Below are 18,350 nucleotides of genomic sequence, written 5' to 3'. Positions count from 1 at the left end.
GTTCCTTGAAGAACTGTGTGTACAAGCACTGTGTGTACCTAGAAGAATTAATGCTGGTTTTAAGCCAAAGGGTAGTCTCACCATATACTGATTTGATTTAGATTTTCCTTCTGTTCTTTAACTTCGAATTTTGTAAATTGATAGTAACTGTGTATATATATATATATATATATATATATACAGTATATATTATATTTATTAGAACTTAGAGAGGTGTGAACAAAAAATACAGTGTATGCCCAACCTTCCATATCACATGACCGGAGATGGGAAGGTGGAACAGTTGTCCCGGGTGGGCACCAGACAGAGAAGTAAGTCTGTGAGACCTGTAAGTACACAGAGCATCTCAGGAGGAGCAACTCAGCACCAGAGCTCCCCTCTATCTCTCAGAGCCACCCAACCTCCCTCTGAGCCCTTCGGCTCCTCTCTTGCTTAGAGCCATGAAGGGCTTCACTTGCCGCCCATAGGACGTCATATGTCCTCCTCGACTTTGAGTGGCGATATCTGGATGATGGGTGCAGCTATAGGCATCATTCAGATATCTTTTTTTCAGCCAGCGATTCCCTCACATGTAAAAGCCATCATAGCCACTTGATTGCTTTTACAGGCACTCTCCGGTGCTTCCTCGTTCTCTCCTGTGCGATTGGGGAGAGAGAGAATAAATCCACCGTTGGTAGCCGTTTACTATGGACCAGATGGTTCCCGGCCATCTCTATGACCCTCGGAGGCTGCAAGCGACATAATGACGCTTTCCAGCTCTGGCAGATGTAAACACTGCCATTTTTTTTTTTGCTGGAAAGCCTTAGATTGTTTTTTTTATCTCAGGCTTTCCAGCATAGAGGAGAGATGTGGGGACTTACAGACCCCAGATCTCTCCGTAAAGAGGACCCGTCATGCCCTATTCCTATTACAAGGGATGTTTACATTCCTTGTAATAGGAATAAAAGTGATAAAAAATTTTTTTAAAAAGTGATAAAAATATATAAAAAAAGTAAAGCGCCCCCATTCCCTCGTGCTCGCACACAGAAGTGAACGCATACTTAGGTCACGCCCGCATATGAAAACAGCGTTCAAACCACACATGTAAGTTATTGCAGTGAATGTTAGAGCGAGAGCAATAATTAGAAAAATTGCTGTGCAAATACTATGTGACATAAAAAATGCCATTTTATGACCTAGGGTCTCTGCTATATATATATGTATATATATATATATATATATATATATATATATATATATATATATATATATACATATATACATATACACATGATCTCACACAAAAGTGAGTACACTCCACATTTTTGTAAATATTTTGTAATATCTTTTCATGATGTCCCCTCAAAATAACTCAACACACAGCCATTAATGTCCCAACTGCTGGCAACAAAAGCGAGTACACCCCTATGTGAAAATGTCCAAATTGGGCTCAATTAGCCATTTTCCCTCCCCAGTGTCATGTAACTCATTACAAGGTCTCAGGAGTGAATGGGGAGCAGGTGTGTTAAATATGGTGTTATCTCTCTCACTCTGTCATACTGGTCACTGGAAATTCAGCATGGCACCTCATAGCAAAGAACTCTCTGCGGAACTCTCACTCAGAACAGGTCTCACCATGGTCGACCAAAGAAGTTGAGTGCACATGCTCTGCATCATATCCAGAGGTTGTCTTTGGGAAATATATGTATGAGTGCTGCCAGCATTGCTGCAGATGATGTAGGGGTGGGGGGTCAGCCTGTCAGTGCTCAGACCATATGCTGCACACTGCATCAAATTGGTCTGCATGGCTGTCGTCCCAGAAGGAAGCCTCTTCTAAAGATGGTGCACAAGAAAGCCTGCAAACTGTTTGCTGAAGACAAGCAGACTAAGGACATGGATTACTGGAACTATGTCCTATGGCAGAGATATGCAATTAGCGGACCTCCAGCTGTTGCAAAACTACAAGCCCCATCATGCCTCTGCCTCTGGGTGTCATGCTTGTGGCTGTCAGAGTCTTGCTATGCCTCATGGGAATTGTAGCTGGAGGTCCGCTAATTGCATATCCCTGTCCTATGGTCTGATGAGACCAAGATAAACGTATTTGGTTCAGATGGTGTCAAGCGTGTGTGGCGGCAACCAGGTGAGGAGTACAAAGACAAGTGTGTCTTACCTACAGTCAAGCATGGTGGTGGGAGTGTCATGGTCTGGGGCTGCATGAGTGCTGCCTGCACTGGGGAGCTACAGTTCATTGAGGGAACCATGAATGCCAACATGTACTGTGACATACTGAAGCAGAGCATGATCTCCTCCCTTCGGAGACTGGGCCCCAGGGCAATATTCCAACATGATAATGACCCCAAATGCACCTCCAAGACGACAACTGTCTTGCTAAAGAAGCTGAGGGTAAAGGTGATGGACTGGCCAAGCATGTTTCCAGACCTAAATTCTATTGAGTATCTGTGGGGCATCCTCAAATGAAAGGTGGAGGAGTACAAGGTCTCTAACATCCACCAGCTCTGTGATGTCGTCATGGAGGAGTGGAAGAGGACTCCAGTGGCAACCTGTGAAGCTCTGGGGAACTCCATGCCCAAGAGGGTTAAGGCAGTGCTGGAAAATAATGATGGCCACACAAAATATTGACACTTTGGGCCCAATTTGGACATTTTCACTTAGGGATGTACTCACTTTTGTTGCCAGCGTTTTAGACATTAATGGCTGTGTGTTGTTATTTTGAGGGGACAGCAAATTTACACTGTTATACAAGCTGTACACTCACTACTTTACATTGTAGCAAAGTGTTATTTCTTCAATGTTGTCACATGAAAAGATAGAAAAAAATATTTACAAAAATGTGAGGGGTTTTACTCACTTTTGTGAGATACTGTATATAGACGCACATAGAGAGAGTAAGATACATAGGATACACAGGGGTTGATTTGCTAAAACTGGAGAGTGCAAAATCTGGTGCAGCTGTTCATAGCAGTCAATCAGCTTCTAACTTCAGCTTGTATATATAAACAGTGGGGACGGAAAGTATTCAGACCCCCTTAAATTTTTCACTCTTTTGTTATATTGCAGCCATTTGCTAAAATCATTTAAAGAGGAGTTCCACCCAGGGGGTCCATTAAAAAAAAAAATTAAAAGTCAGCAGCTACAAATACTGCAGCTGCTGACTTTTAATTGGACACTTACCTGTCCCTGGGTCCAGTGATGCGGGGGGATCGAAGCCCCACTCGTCTCCCCCTCTGTTCAGCGGCGCCGGCATTGCAACTGTGGGCGCCGGGCTTTGGCTTCACAGCCTGGCACCCACTGCGCATGCGCGAGCGGCGCCGCGCGCCGTGATTGGCCGCTCAGTCACCTGGGACCTGTAATGGGTCCCAGATGATTGACAGGAGGGAGGGAGCAGAGCGGAGCCCTTCCTGTGCCGAGGGGGAAGTGATGTCACCAGCACAGGCACTGGAAGGGGCAGACTACGAGGGACCCCCTAGCAACAGGCATTTAGAGGTAAGTTAAAAAAAAAAAAATATCCAAATTTTTTTTTCTTAATGATTTTTCATGTATTTTTGTTTTTTTGGGTGGAACCCTACTTTAAGTTCCTTTTTTTCCTCATTAATGTACACACAGCACCCCATATTTACAGAAAAACACAGAATTGTTGACATTTTTGCAGATTTATTAAAAAAGAAAAACTGAAATATCACATGGTCCTAAGTATTTAGACCCTTTGCTGTGACACTCATATATTTAACTCAGGTGCTGTCCATTTCTTCTGATCATCTTGAGATGGTTCTACACCTTCATTTGAGTCCAGCTGTGTTTGATTATACTGATTGGACTTGATTAGGAAAGCCACACACCTGTCTATATAAGACCTTACAGCTCACAGTGCATGTCAGAGAAAATGAGAATCATGAGGTCAAAGGAACTGCCTGAAGAGCTCAGAGACAGAATTGTGGCAAGGCACAGATCTGGCCAAGGTTACAAAAGAGTGTCTGCTGCACTTAAGGTTCCTAAGAGCACAGTGGCCTCCATAATCCTTAAATGGAAGACGTTTGGGACGACCAGAACCCTTCCTAGAGCTTGCCCTCCGGCCAAACTGAGCTATCGGGGGAGAAGATCCTTGGTGAGAGAGGTAAAGAAGAACCCAAAGATCACTGTGACTGAGCTCCAGAGATGCAGTCGGGAGATGGGAGAAAGTTGTAGAAAGTCAACCATCACTGCAGCCCTCCACCAGTCGGGGCTTTATGGCAGAGTGGCCCGACGGAAGCCTCTCCTCAGTGCAAGACACATGAAAGCCTGCATGGAGTTTGCTAAAAAACACCTGAAGGACTCCAAAATGGTGAGAAATAAGATTCTCTGGTCTGATGAGATCAAGATAGAAATTTTTGGCCTTAATTCTAAGTGTTATGTGTGGAGAAAACCAGGCACTGCTCATCACCTGTCCAATATAGTCCCAACAGTAAAGCATGGTGGTGGGGGCATCATGCTGTGGGTGTGTGTTTCAGCTGCAGGGACAGGATGACTGGTTGCAATCAAGGGAAAGATGAATGCGGCCAAGTACAGGGATATCCTGGACGAAAACCTTCTGCAGAGTGCTCAGGACCTCAGACTGGGCCGAAGGTTTACCTTCCAACAAGACAATGACCCTAAGCACACAGCTAAAATAATGAAGGAGTGGCTTCACAACAACTCAGTGACTGTTCTTGAATGGCCCAGCCAGAGCCCTGACTTAAACCCAATTGAGCATCTCTGGAGAGACCTAAAAATGGCTGTCCACCAACTTTTACCATCCAACCTGACAGAACTGGAGAGGATCTGCAAGGAGGAATGGCAGAGAATCCCCAAATCCAGGTGTGAAAAACTTGTTGCATCTTTCCCAAAAAGACTCATGGCTGTATTAGATCAAAAGGGTGCTTTCTTCCTCATGGATACAGGTGTGTGCAACCTATTGCAATAGGGTGTACACCCCAAAACTCAAACACACGTGTGTGTGTGTGTGTGCATAATTGCCAACATTCTCCAAAAACTTTTAGGGCTCTTTCACACGGGACGGATCCATGATGATCCGCCCTGTGAACATCCGCTTGCTCAGTGGGGATCGCTCCACCGATCACTGCTGAGCAGGAAGATGACAGGTCTGTCTCTGCACACTGTGCAGCAACGGACCTGTCAGAGCGCCGCTCTCCCCTATGGGGGATCGGATGATGACGGACCGCAGAGTCCGTCGTCACCCGATCCGAAAACGGATGGAAAAGTAGGCTTTTTCAGATCGGAGCGGGTCGGATGTCAGCGGACATGTCACTGCTGACATCCGACGCTCCAAAGAGGTCTATGGAGGGTCCGTTCAGGTCCGCCTAAAAAACAGGCAGGCGGACCTGAATGGATCATTCATGTGAAAGAGGCCTTAGGGACACTTTTTTTTATGTAGGCGGGGTATTATTTTAATTAGGGGCAGGGCATTAATTTGTAGAAAGAAGGATGGAGAGAGAAAGAAAGAAATAAAGGGAGAAAGAGTGATGGAGGGAGAGACAAAGAAAGAAAAAGAGAAAGTGAGATAAGAGGAGAGAGAAAGAAAGAGGGATGGAGGGATAAAGAAAGAAAAAGAGATAGAGGGATGGAGGGAGAGAGAAAGAAAGAAAAAGAGAAAGGGGGGGGGAGGGAGAGAGAAATAAAGAAAAAAAATTAGAAAGAGTGATGGAGGAAGAGACAAAGAAAGAAAAAGAGAAAGATGAATGGAGGGAGAGAGAGAAAGTAAGACAAAGAGAAAGACAGATGGAGGGAGAGAGAAAGAATGAAAGAGAAACTGGAGGGAGAGAGAAAAAAAGATGGAGAGAGACTGAGAGTAGTGGGCCTGAGATTACAGGGATCGGAATGCTGTAAACATAACGAGGTTGCTGTCATGAGTCCTGCACATCCGCCAGACCCACTGAACTGACGATCCAAAGGCCACCACATTGATACCAGTGAAAGAAAGGACCTCTTCCACCACAAGACTTTGCAGTCTTAACAAGGAGTTGGTGAGCGGGCCGCCAGTTCATCGGGTCGCCAGACATACTGTAAGCCATTCTCTCCATAGTCAAGTACTGCCAGTTGTCTGTACAGTCATATAAGAGAGTTTCTCCTTCCTCACCTCATGCAGCTTCTTTACAGAGCAGCTCCATACCACAACACAGGAAGCCCAAAGAGCACACCCATTGGCTGGGACGCAGTGCAGCCTGCTATCTCCTCAGCCAATAGGTAGCTGCCATTTGCACCTAGCTTACTATGTAGGCGGGCCAAAATTACACCTTTGGCTACCATGCGCACGCCACACCAGTTGACGGCGGAGCGGTGAGGCCTTTTTATGGGGGATCAGACCCCCCAGCACTGTCTGCCCCTGCCCGTGACAAAGCATACTTTCCAGGATTCTGCCCGGGACAGGCTCAGACCGGGACATGGGTCTGGATTGAATGTTCCGGGAAAATCGGGACTGTTGGCAACTATGTGTGTATACTATCTACTATCTACACACACTCGCAAACTGTAAAAATGTAATAAAACCTGGACGGTGTCAATAGGACAGTGGATGTTGTCAGTAGACCACTGGACTTGTCAGTAGAACAGTTGACATGTCAGTAGCATACCTCCCAACTTTCTAAAGGGACACCGAGGGACACCTACTAGCAAAAGTATGTAGGCATAGAACACACCCCCTGCCATGCCCCCTTAAAGGAGAAATATACAAAAAACGATGATTAATTAAACCCACAAGTGATTTTTTTTTACCACTACTATTTCTTTATATTGGCTTTTGAAATTTACAAATGCAGCAATTTAGAAATCAGATGAAAGGTTTAGTACTGGGAAACACCTTTTTAAAGATAAAAAGTGCATTTTATATACAACTATATTTGTAACTATATCGGCTGGCTTTGATTTTTCACTGATAGAGCCCTTTGTTAAGTCGGTCAAGGAGGCGATAAACTGTGAGGAACCCCAGGAGTTCCAGCAAAAGCAGAGAAAATATTTCCCAAATCTCAAGAGGGACCCAGAGGCTCTCCCATTCATTGAAGAATTGGATGATCTAATCAAGGAGGAATGGCAAACACCCGAGAAAAAATCCAGTCTAAATAACAGACTTGCCAAATTGTACCCGCTCAAGGAGCCTAAAGTAAACCCCCTGGTTTCTCCTCCTGTAGTAGACGCATCCTTGATGCGCCTAGCTAGGCATGCTAGGCTTCCTATCGAGGACGCAGTAACGTTCAGGGACGTGCTCGATAGAAAAATTGACACTGATCTCAAAAGGGTCTACCTATCGGCAGGAGGCGCTTGCAGACCAGCCGTGGCGCTCGCAGCAGTAGGTAGAGCCATTTCCAGCTGGGCTGCAAACACCGAAAAACTCATCTCTGAGGGCGCAGACCAGGAAAAGATAGTAAAAGCTCTGCAGGAACTGAGCCTCGCGGGGGACTTTGTGGCAGAGGCCTCTGTTGATGCAATTAAATCTGCATCAAGGGTCATGCTGGCTTCTGTAATGGCCAGAAGGGCGCTATGGCTAAAGCCCTGGGCGGCAGATCCCGCCTCTAAGTCCAGCTGGTGCCGAATTTCGTTTTATGGGGAAAACCTCTTTGGGAAAAAGTTGGACTCTGCCATCTCGAAAGTGACCAGCGGAAAGTCGGGGCTTATCCCCTCGGATAAAAGACCGAAGCAGCAGAGGCCTCCTCCCTTTAGGCGCAATCTCCCGGAGAGATACAGAGATGCAAAAGCTTACAGGCCTGGGAAGGAATATAGAAGGAGCTGGAAAAACCCTCAGACCCTTCATGAAATTCTAGAAACCCAAGACTCCTGCTTCCAGTGTCCAAAAATCCTTTTGAAGGTGCGTCCGTCCAGCCAGCAGTGGTGGGAGCCAGACTCTCAAAATTCAGGCTGGTCTGGGCGGAAATTATAAAAGACCCTTGGACGGTGGCCACCGTCCGATTCGGGCACAGATGGTCGTTCAGAAGACGTCCCCCAAAGGATTAATTCTGCCTAACCAATCTTCCTCCATCTCCAGAAAAAAAGATGTTGTTAATCAAGTACATCCAGGTGCTTCTCCAAAAACGACGATAGCGGAGGTTCCACTAACACAGAGAGGCGAGGGGTTTTATTCCCCGCTATTCCTGGTCAAGAAGAAATCAGGGGATCTGTGTCCGGTCTTAGACCTAAAAAATCTCAACCGATCCATTCGGGTAGAGTCATTCAAAATGGAAAGCCTGCAGTTGATCCTCCAAGCTATAAATCTGGGAGACTGGATGCTTTCTATAGACCTCCAGGATGCCTGCCTGCATATCCCGATTCATGCCGCATTCCAGAAATTTCTTCGCTTCTCAGTAAATCATTGTCACTTCCAATTTCAAAGTCTCCCATTCGGGATCTCTACTGCCCCCAGAACATTTACGAAGGTCCTATTACCAGTGATAGCCTCCTTGAGAGAAAAAGGACTAAGAGTCCACCACTACCTGGATGACATCCTCCTCCTCCCAAACAGCCAAGAGTCCCTCATACAGCACCGGGAAATTCTAGTCTCCACGCTACAGAGCTTGGGATGGCTGATAAATTGGGAAAAAAGCAATACCCAGCCCACCCAAAGGATGGTCTTTCTAGGGGCCGAACTAGATACACGGATGGACACAGTAGAACCGCCACCAGAGAAGATTCCTCTCTTGTTCCAGAGAGTGAGAAAATCAATCTTAGCCACATCTTTACCGGCCAGAGCATGCCTCAGTCTCCTAGGCTCTCTGTCAGCGACCATCCCGATGGACCAGTGGGCGCAATGGAACTCGAGACCCCTTCAAACCTCCTTTCTGCACAAGTGGGACGGCACGTCCATGTCCCAAACAATCGCCATCTTGGAGGAGGTCAAGCAATCACTACGGTGGTGGCCACGGCCTTGCAACTTGAAGAGATGCAAACATATAGTCACCCCCCTTCAAGAAATAGTGACTTCAGACACCAGCTTGGAGGGCACACTATCAAGATTACGCGGCTCAAGGCCGCTGGCCCTCACCCGCTAGATGTCAAGGACAACATCGGCAACCAAGCCTATTAGTAGAACGGAAAACCTCCTAATCATCCCGCACGGCTTTAAGAAGGCCAGGCGCCGTCCGCTCATACTATTGCTTCATGGCTGGTGAAGGCCATCAAAAAGGCCTAATCGTTGAGTACTTTGCAGATTCCAGAGGGCTTGAAGGTGCATTCTACCAGGGCAGAGGCAACTTCGTGGGCAGCCTATTGTAGAGTCTAAGTGGAAACCATCTGTAGAGCGGCCACCTGGTCTTCCAGAAACACCTTCATATCTCATTATAAGCTTGATTCGGCACGCCTATCAACAGTGGATTTTGAAAAAAACGTTATCCAAGCCAACTCTTCCATTCCTTGTTAATAAACTTATTTTGCATTCCCACCCAGTCTGCGAGTTATTCCCCAAAGTGTATGCTGCCATGATGCGACAGGAAAACGGAAAATTGAATACTCACCTTTCCGTAATTTTCCTTTCTTGTCGTATCTTCATGGCAGCATACAACTGCCCACCTTTCTGAGATGATATATATATATATACAGAGAATACTGGGGCGGGGGCCTTCTCGTCAACTTATAGTCATGTGGTCCCATCAGGTTGTGGGGGTGGAGTCACAACCCAAAGTGTATGCTGCCATGAAGATGCGACAGGAAAGAAAAATTACGGAAAGGTGAGTATACAATTTTCCATTTTCTATGCAGAACTGCACTGGATTTTGCGTGCTCTAGTTTTCATTAATCTCCCCCACTGTATTCATTCAGAAAAGGAAGGGGCAGATAAATTACATATGTACTGGCCCCTTCCTCGCTCTCCATCCTGAAATGATCCCCCACAGCAGAAGAGGAAGACAAAAGTGCTATGGGGCGAGGGGGGAACAGGGGAGCACACAGGGAGGCCCGGGCTGTAGAAAAAAGAGGAACAGGGACATGAGGGGGTATTTACTGTTACCAATCCCCTGTATTTTCATCCTGTGGCAGATGAATGCCGGCAGGAGGAGAAGATTACTTTTAGCTATTGCAGGAGGAAAACCCAGATTGATTCCATTAAATGCTGCCCCTCCTATCCAGGTTGCGGGGGTCAGCAAGGAAGGATCATGGTCTACCCATCACCTGCTCACAATTCACCGGTTGAGGACTCCCCAAATGAGGGTGCGCTCAGGCACATCCGTCACACCTTGTGCACATGCCCATGCTCGTGGAGTAGTGCCAGGAGTAGGGGAAGCATTTCAGAGGTAAAAATAGTAAATAATATGCTGCGCTTTAGAAAATTACACAATAAATGCGTTCCGAAGATTAAAACAAACACGTGTAGTGTTAATGTGACATAAGTGACATATGTGACATAGATGTGATATGACAAAATAAAAATAAAATAAAAACAATAAATATGTCAATTAAAACATTAATATTAAAGTGCTCATGTGCATCCAAGTGCTTTGTAAGACAGATATATTTATTACTTTCCTTAGCATTTCAGAGGTATTTCCTCTTTCTTTCTTCCTGGGAAGAGGAAAACCCTCAGAAACATGTCCGCCTTCCATGTCCAGCCATACCTCCTGATGTGTTTGTAAGTGCAATATATATTTGATATATTACATGACCATATTTTATATATTACATGACCAGTGTAGTCCAGATGTCCCTAACCTTCTTAAACTGCCCAACCACTCATACTCCACAATCCCCGTCTTGCCATTCTAACTTAATGAGACCACACCTGCATTTGGAGTATAAATGGCCATAGCAGCCTTTTATTAACTAAAAATTAATAATTCAAGTGGGCAGACAGCTAAATGTAAACAAAACAATTGCAGGCAATTTAAAAATAAGAAGAAAAACTGCGTGGAGCACACCCCCCCACCCCCAAATCCATACCAGGCCCTTCGGATCCTTAAAGAGCTAAAACATGGACAGTGGGACAGGTACCAAAGCTTTCAGGTACTTTTTTTTAAAAAATTCCTTTAGGCACTGACCAGTTTTAGGGTGATGGTGTTACTCTTTTATCAGATGGAATATAAAGGGCAAGAAACTATATTAATGCTCAGGTTATGTGTTGCATGGACATCCAATGACATTTCCATGTTTCAGTAAGACTTAATAAAAAAAGCAAAAATATATAAACAAGAAGAAGACCCCAGGGATTTTGTGGGTGGGAAGGAGATGAAAAGTATAGGTATATATCAAGGTGAGAGGCATCGGAGTATATAAAAATAATTATACTTTATTCAAAATTATACAAAAATAGAAAATTGTTAAAAGCAATTAAGTATACAATAACTGCATTTGATCATAGAGATAGAGGTTCTACTGGTGAAGAACACATGCATGAATGATACATATGGAAAAATCCAACATGTTTCGGAATATTTGAGATGTAAATTCCTTCTTTATGGATTTCCTGTGCAGTTGCAATATATAGTCTGCAAAGTGTATGAAAATAAAGACATGCTAAGTCCAAGTATAAATGTAATAACCATATACAATCTTATGGACATATATAAATTAATTAGGGGGCTTGGACAAAAGGAGGGACAAGAACGATCGTAATGCAACACCAAAAAAGGACTTACTGGTTTACACCAATTATAGTTGTTTGCAAGAATCGAAGAGGATAAAATGTTGAAAGATGATACTTCAAGTTCTGATCTCCCAATTTGTAAGGAAAAAAGGAAATGGAACAGTTCAGAGAACTCAGTCCATTTGTTTGTAACGTTGACAGAACGTATTTGAGTAATTTACTCCATGTCAATTATATGGATGGTAGCATCACAGCAGGCAAAGCTGTAGGGTACACCCGGCCCATGTGGTCCGCAAGGAACGGCTTAATTGGTATAGATGCAAAGTCCTAAGGTATAAATGATGGTATGTATAGTCAGATATACTATACTGCTAGAACGTATACTATATAGTCTGTATATATAACTTATCAAGTGTGGAAACTATAAAAGCTGGTCAAGCTTAGTAGATATGGCACTAAAGGAAAAAATCTCTATGAAGTAATAGAGCATATAAGACATATTCTATAATAGTAACCATGAACTTGAATGCAGCAAGCCTATAAGGTAGCTGCAAAAGGAGGGAGGGTCCAAAGCTCATATAACATATATAGAAAAAAGCTGTTTTGAAAGCTAAATAGGTGCATGGTTACGTATGAATTATAAATAAAAACATATATTATGTGTTACTCTAGTGTGCTGTCAAATAGCACAATAGGTAATTAAAGTCTACAAAAGTACTGAGATATAAACAGAGTATAAGTAGAATGGGCACAACCAAAGGTACTTACTCTGTAGATAAGAATCCAAAAACGTCTGCTTCAATTGAGGGGTGCAGGGTGTATGACAAAAAGACCAGCATATTACAGAGATATATACCAGCTGATTGTGAGACAAGTCCGCCTCCAAAGGGGCGTGAAGTCTCACAATCGCGGATCTCATAGGGCAGAGGATAAGGACGAAGGGAAGGACTGCATAAATTAGGCGACACACCTCCAACAGCTGACCAAAGTGTCAGCAAGGAGGTGTACCGTCGCTTAATGCTCGTTCCCCCCGGCGCAGCGGCGTCCGACACCACTGCGCTGACAAGCACGATGACGTCAGAGCGCCGCCGACACGGAGAGGGGGACGCAGCCATAATGGATCTGAGAGTCCGCCGTACAGCGCATGCGCGGGTGGCGGAACATGACAGATCCCTGGGCGTCCAATAGTAAGGCCCCACCCAAGTTCATGCGTGGAGCCTACCCGTGCCGGGGGACCACACAGGGCCGAGGGGGACCCCAAACAATCCCTAACCATAAATGCTCACCTGGATAGAAGTAGATTAATTACAATGGACAGGGTGATTGGGCTGTGGGAGATCAGAAGAAGTGATGGCTAAAACACAGAAATATGCTCAAAATTGAGGACCATTGACATGCAGTATTAGTACAATACAAAGTAATAAGCAGCAAGGTATTATAGTTATTGTACATTGCATTACTAGAGTTTACATGTTATGTGCACAGTCTGAGACTATTAAACAGAATTTGTATTCCCTATAGTCTCATCATGATCTAATACAACAGATATAACAAACAACAGTACATCTTAAACTACCATTACAATAGAACTATTATATAGGGGAATCACATGGTAGATACTAAACGCAGTTGCAAGTGGAAAAAATCATAAAATAAAGGTGAAGACAAAGAAAAAGACCAAGAGAAAGAAAAATAAGCGTATCAAAGTAGGGTATGAGGGCGCACTACATGTCACCCTCATAGCCACCTGATGTGACTCCTTGGAGGAAGGGTTTGAAGCTCAGGATCTCGCTCAAGCCTGGAGGTGAGGTGGCATTTAGAATGGAAATCCACCTCATCTCCGGCTCGATCCATTACCGAGAACCTCTCTAAAATGGTAGACGAACATTTAAGACCTCTTGTATCCTCCTTACCATCATACGTAAAAGATACAATCCATCTACTTCAAATCATCGATGGCGTCCAGGTAACGGATAAGACTATCCTGGTCTCCATCGATGTAGAAACACTTTATAGTTCAATTCCTCATGACAAAGGGCTAACCTGTATAAAAAGAATTTTATCACAAACCGTTCCGTCTAATAAACCGTTCAAAGAATTTATACTGTTGGCACTTTATTTTATACTTCCACATAATGTGTTCAGTTTCCATGGTCAGCACTTCCTCCAGGTACAGGCATATCTGCTAAGCTTAACCAGCTTTTATAGTTTTCACACTTGATACGTTATACATACAGACTATATAGTATACGTTCTAGCAGTATAGTATATCTGACATACCATCATTTATACCGTAGGACTTTGCATCTATACCAATTAAGCCGTTCCTTGCGGACCACATGGGCCGGGTGTACCCTACAGCTTTGCCTGCTGTGATGCTACCATCCATATAATTGACATGGAGTAAACTACTCAAATACGTTCTGTCAACGTTACAAACAAATGGACTGAGTTCTCTGAACTGTTCCACTTCCTTTTTTCTTTACAAATTGGGAGATCAGAACTTGAAGTATCATCTTTCAACATTTTATCCTCTTCGATTCTTGCAAACAACTATAATCGGTGTAAACCAGTAAGTCCTTTTTTGGTGTTGCATTACGATCGTTCTTGTCCCTCCTTTTGTCCAAGCCCCCTAATTAATTTATATATGTCCATAAGATTGTATATGGTTATTACATTTATACTTGGGCTTAGCATGTCTTTATTTTCATACACTTTGAAGACTGCACAGGAAATCCCTGAAGAAGGAATTTACATCTCAAATATTCCGAAACATGTTGGATTTTTCCATATGTATCATTCATACATGTGTTCTTCACCAGTAGAACCTCTATGTCTATGATGAAATGCAGTTATTGTATACTTAATTGCTTTTAACAATTTTCTATTTTTGTATAATTTTGAATAAAGTATAATTATTTTTATATACTCCGATGCCTCTCACCTTGATATATACCTATACTTTTCATCTCCTTCCCACCCACAAAATCCCCGGGGTCTTCTTCTTGTTTATATATTTTTGCTGATTTTCTGGGATGCGGTGAGAGGAGAGCTTACCTGATCGTCAATTTTTGACTGATTTGGTGGTTCAACCACATTTATGCAGTAAGACTTAATGGCAGCTTTTTTAAAATAACATGTCGTATGTGTTCTGTTATTATTTAGGAGAAAAAGGAGATCCGGGAATTTCAGGAAAATCTGGTCCTCCAGGTGAAAAAGGTTTGTAGAATTCAGCAATCTAGCTACATCCTCTATCTGCTGACTTCTGCTCTGCCGTTTCTTCTTCAGCTCGTTCCCTTATTTCCCACTTTTCATCACCTGAGCCAAATGTGTCTACAATTTTCAACATGTGATTCTTTATGTAGTAAAACAATATACATTAAGCAGTAACCAACAACTACCAGTCACTGATTATCCTTTCCCATCAATGTAAGGTACGTTGTCCCTAATGTACACCAATGTAAAGGGCATTTGTCCCATTGACCCCTAATGAATTGGTTTTAGCTGGGGTTCCGAATAGGGTTGCCACCTCATCCCTTTAAACCCGAACACATATGAATTACACAGGTTCTGAGGTCAATTTATTGCAGATAAAGCAACAAGTTTAATTACCACCTTAATCAGCCACAGAACCTAATTATTATGTGTTTGGTTTTAAAGGGATGAGGTGGAAACCCTAGTTCCAAATAGGGTTGCCACATCATGGCCCCTTCCTCGCTCTCCATCCTGAAATGATCCCCCGCAGCAGAAGAAGAAGATAAAAGTGCTATGGGGCGAGGAGGGAACAGAGGAGCACACAGAGAGGCCCGGGCTGTAGAAAAAAGAGGAACAGGGACATGAGGGGGTATTTACTGTTACCGATCCCCTGTATTTTCATCCTGTGGCAGATGAATGCCGGCAGGAGGAGAAGATTACTTTCAGCTATTGCAGGAGGAAAACCCAGATTGATTCCATTAAATGCTGCCCCTCCTATCCAGGTTGCGGGGGTCAGCAAGGAAGGATCATAGTCTACCCATCACCTGCTCACAATTGACCGGTTGAGGACTCCCCAAATGAGGGTGCGCTCGGGCACATCCGTCACACCTTGTGCACATGCCCATGCTCGTGGTGTAGTGCCAGGAGTGGGGGAAGCATTTCAGAGGTAAAAATAGTAAATAATATGCTGCGCTTTAGAAAATTACACAATAAATGCGTGCTGAAGATTAAAACAAACATGTGTAGTGTTAATGTGACGTAAGTGACATATGTGACATAGATGTGATATGACAAAATAAAAATAAAATAAAAACAATAAATATGTCAATTAAAACATTAATATTGAAGTGCTCATGTGCATCCAAGTGCTTTGTAACACAGATATATTTATTACTTTCCTTAGCATTTCAGAGGTATTTCCTCTTTCTTTCTTCCTGGGATGAGGAAAACCCTCAGAAACATGTCCCCCTTCCCTGGACTCCACAAGGATATCTTCCAAGTGGGAAGGCATTCACTGACAAGTGGCTTCTCCCTCTGTGCAGCCCGGCGGTCCCGGCTCCTGCAGTGCTTCCACTCTGCTCAGCCTGACAAGGCTTCTCGAGCACCTTATCCTCCAGCTACATGTGTGTGGTCCATCCACTCTCTAGGTCCAGGAGCCATACCTCCTGATGTGTTTGTGAGTGCAATATATATTTGATATATTACATGACCATATTTGATATATTACATGACCAGTCTAGTCCAGATGTCCCCAACCTTCTTAACCACTTAAGGACCGCCTCACGCCGATGTACGTCGGCAGAATGGCGCGGGCAGGCAAAATCACGTACCTGGTACGTGATTGCCTTCCCGCGGGCAGGGGGTCCAATCGGACCCCTCCGGTGCCCGAGGCGGTCCGCTATTGTCCAGCGGCGATCAGAGGTGAGGGGGAGGCCATCCATTCGTGGCCCCCCTTGTGATCGCCGCCGGCCAATCAGATCATTCATCTGCTGCTGTATGCTAAACAGCAGCAAAGGAAATTATGTCATCTCTCCTCGGCTCGGTATTTTCCGTTCCGGCGCCGAGGAGAGAAGACTGTAATGTGAGTGAAATCACACTACACCCTCAGTAGAACATGCCAGGCACACAAAACACCCCCCTTTACCCCCCGATCCCCCCCCAATCACCCCCCCCCCCCGTCACACTGACACCAAGCAGTTTTTTTTTTTTCTGATTACTGCATGGTGTCAGTTTGTGACAGTTACTGTGTTAGGGCAGTTAGTATTAGCCCCCTTTAGATCTAGGGTACCCCCCTAACCCCCCTAATAAAGTTTTAACCCCTTGATCACCCCCCGTCGCCAGTGTCGCTAAGCGATCATTTTTCTGATCACTGTATTAGTGTCACTGGTGACGCTAGTTAGGGAGGTAAATATTTAGGTTCACCGTCAGTGCTTTATAGCGTTGGGGCCCCCCATATACTATCTAATAAATGTTTTAACCCCTTGATTGCCCCCTAGTTAACCCTTTCACCACTGATCACCGTATAACCGTTATGGGTGACGCTGGTTAGTTCGTTTATTTTTTATAGTGTCAGGGCACCCGCCGTTTATTACCGAATAAAGGTTTAGCCCCCTGATCGCCCGGCGGTGATATGCGTCACCCCAGGCAGCGTCAGACTAGCGCCAGTACCGCTAACACCCACGAACGCAGCATACGCCTCCCTTAGTGGGATAGTATCTGTGCGGATCAATATCTGATCCGATCAGATCTATACTAGCGTCCCCAGCAGTTTAGGGTTCCCAAAAACGCAGTGTTAGCGGGATCAGCCCAGATACCTGCTAGCACCTGCGTTTTGCTCCTCCGCGTGGCCCAGCCCAGCCCACCCAAGTGCAGTATCGATCGATCACTGTCACTTACAAAACACTAAACGCATAACTGCAGCATTCGCAGAGTCAGGCCTGATCCCTGCGATCGCTAACAGTTTTTTTGGTAGCATTTTGGTGAACTGGCAAGCACCAGCCCCAGGCAGCGTCAGGTTAGCACCAGTACTGCTAACACCCACGCACACACCGTACACCTCCCTTAGTGGTATAGTATCTGATTGGATCAATATCTGATCCGATCAGATCTATACTAGCATCCCCAGCAGTTTAGGGTTCCCAAAAACGCAGTGTTATCGGGATCAGCCCAGATACCTGCTAGCACCTGCGTTTTGCCCCTCCGCCCGGCCCAGCCCAGCCCACCCAAGTGCAGTATCGATCAATCACTGTCACTTACAAAACACTAAACGCATAACTGCAGCGTTCGCAGAGTCAGGCCTGATCCCTGATCGCATGAGAGGCATTTTCTTTATGTCCTCCCGAGTACCCCTACCCAGCGAACCCCCCCAAAAAAGATGTTGTGTCTGCAGCAAGTGCGGATATAGGCGTGACACCCGCTATTATTGTCCCTCCTGTCCTGACAATCCTGGTCTTTGCATTGGTGAATGTTTTGAACGCTACCATTCACTAGTTGAGTATTAGCGTAGGGTACAACACTACACAGACTAGGCACACTTTCACAGGGTCTCCCAAGATGCCATCGCATTTTGAGAGACCCGAACCTGGAACCGGTTACAGTTATAAAAGTTAGTTACAAAAAAAAGTGTAAAAAAAAAATCTATAAAATAAAAAAAAATTGTTGTCGTTTTATTGTTTTCTCTCTCTCTATTCTCTCTCTATTGTTCTGCTCTTTTTTTACTGTATTCTATTCTGCAATGTTTTATTGTTATTATGTTTTATCATGTTTGCTTTTCAGGTATGCAATTTTTTATACTTTACCGTCTACTGTGTTTTATTGTTAACCATTTTTTTGTCTTCAGGTACGC

At 44.5% G+C, this 18,350-nt stretch overlaps 1 protein-coding gene across 1 annotated transcript in view; it reads left to right on the top strand.

Annotated features, from left to right (window-relative positions):
* Positions 1–18,350, top strand: part of LOC141108528 (ficolin-1-like) — a 143,235-nt gene that overhangs the window by 33,703 nt on the left and 91,182 nt on the right. The window contains exon 3 of the mRNA XM_073600210.1: positions 14,696–14,740. Coding sequence (XP_073456311.1) covers positions 14,696–14,740 — 45 coding nt within the window. The remainder of the gene's footprint in view (positions 1–14,695; positions 14,741–18,350) is intronic.

This window comes from Aquarana catesbeiana, linkage group LG09 (assembly GCF_042186555.1).
Source record: "Aquarana catesbeiana isolate 2022-GZ linkage group LG09, ASM4218655v1, whole genome shotgun sequence".
NCBI classification, from domain to species: Eukaryota; Metazoa; Chordata; class Amphibia; order Anura; family Ranidae; genus Aquarana; species Aquarana catesbeiana.
This window is presented reverse-complemented; position numbering and strand designations above follow the sequence as displayed.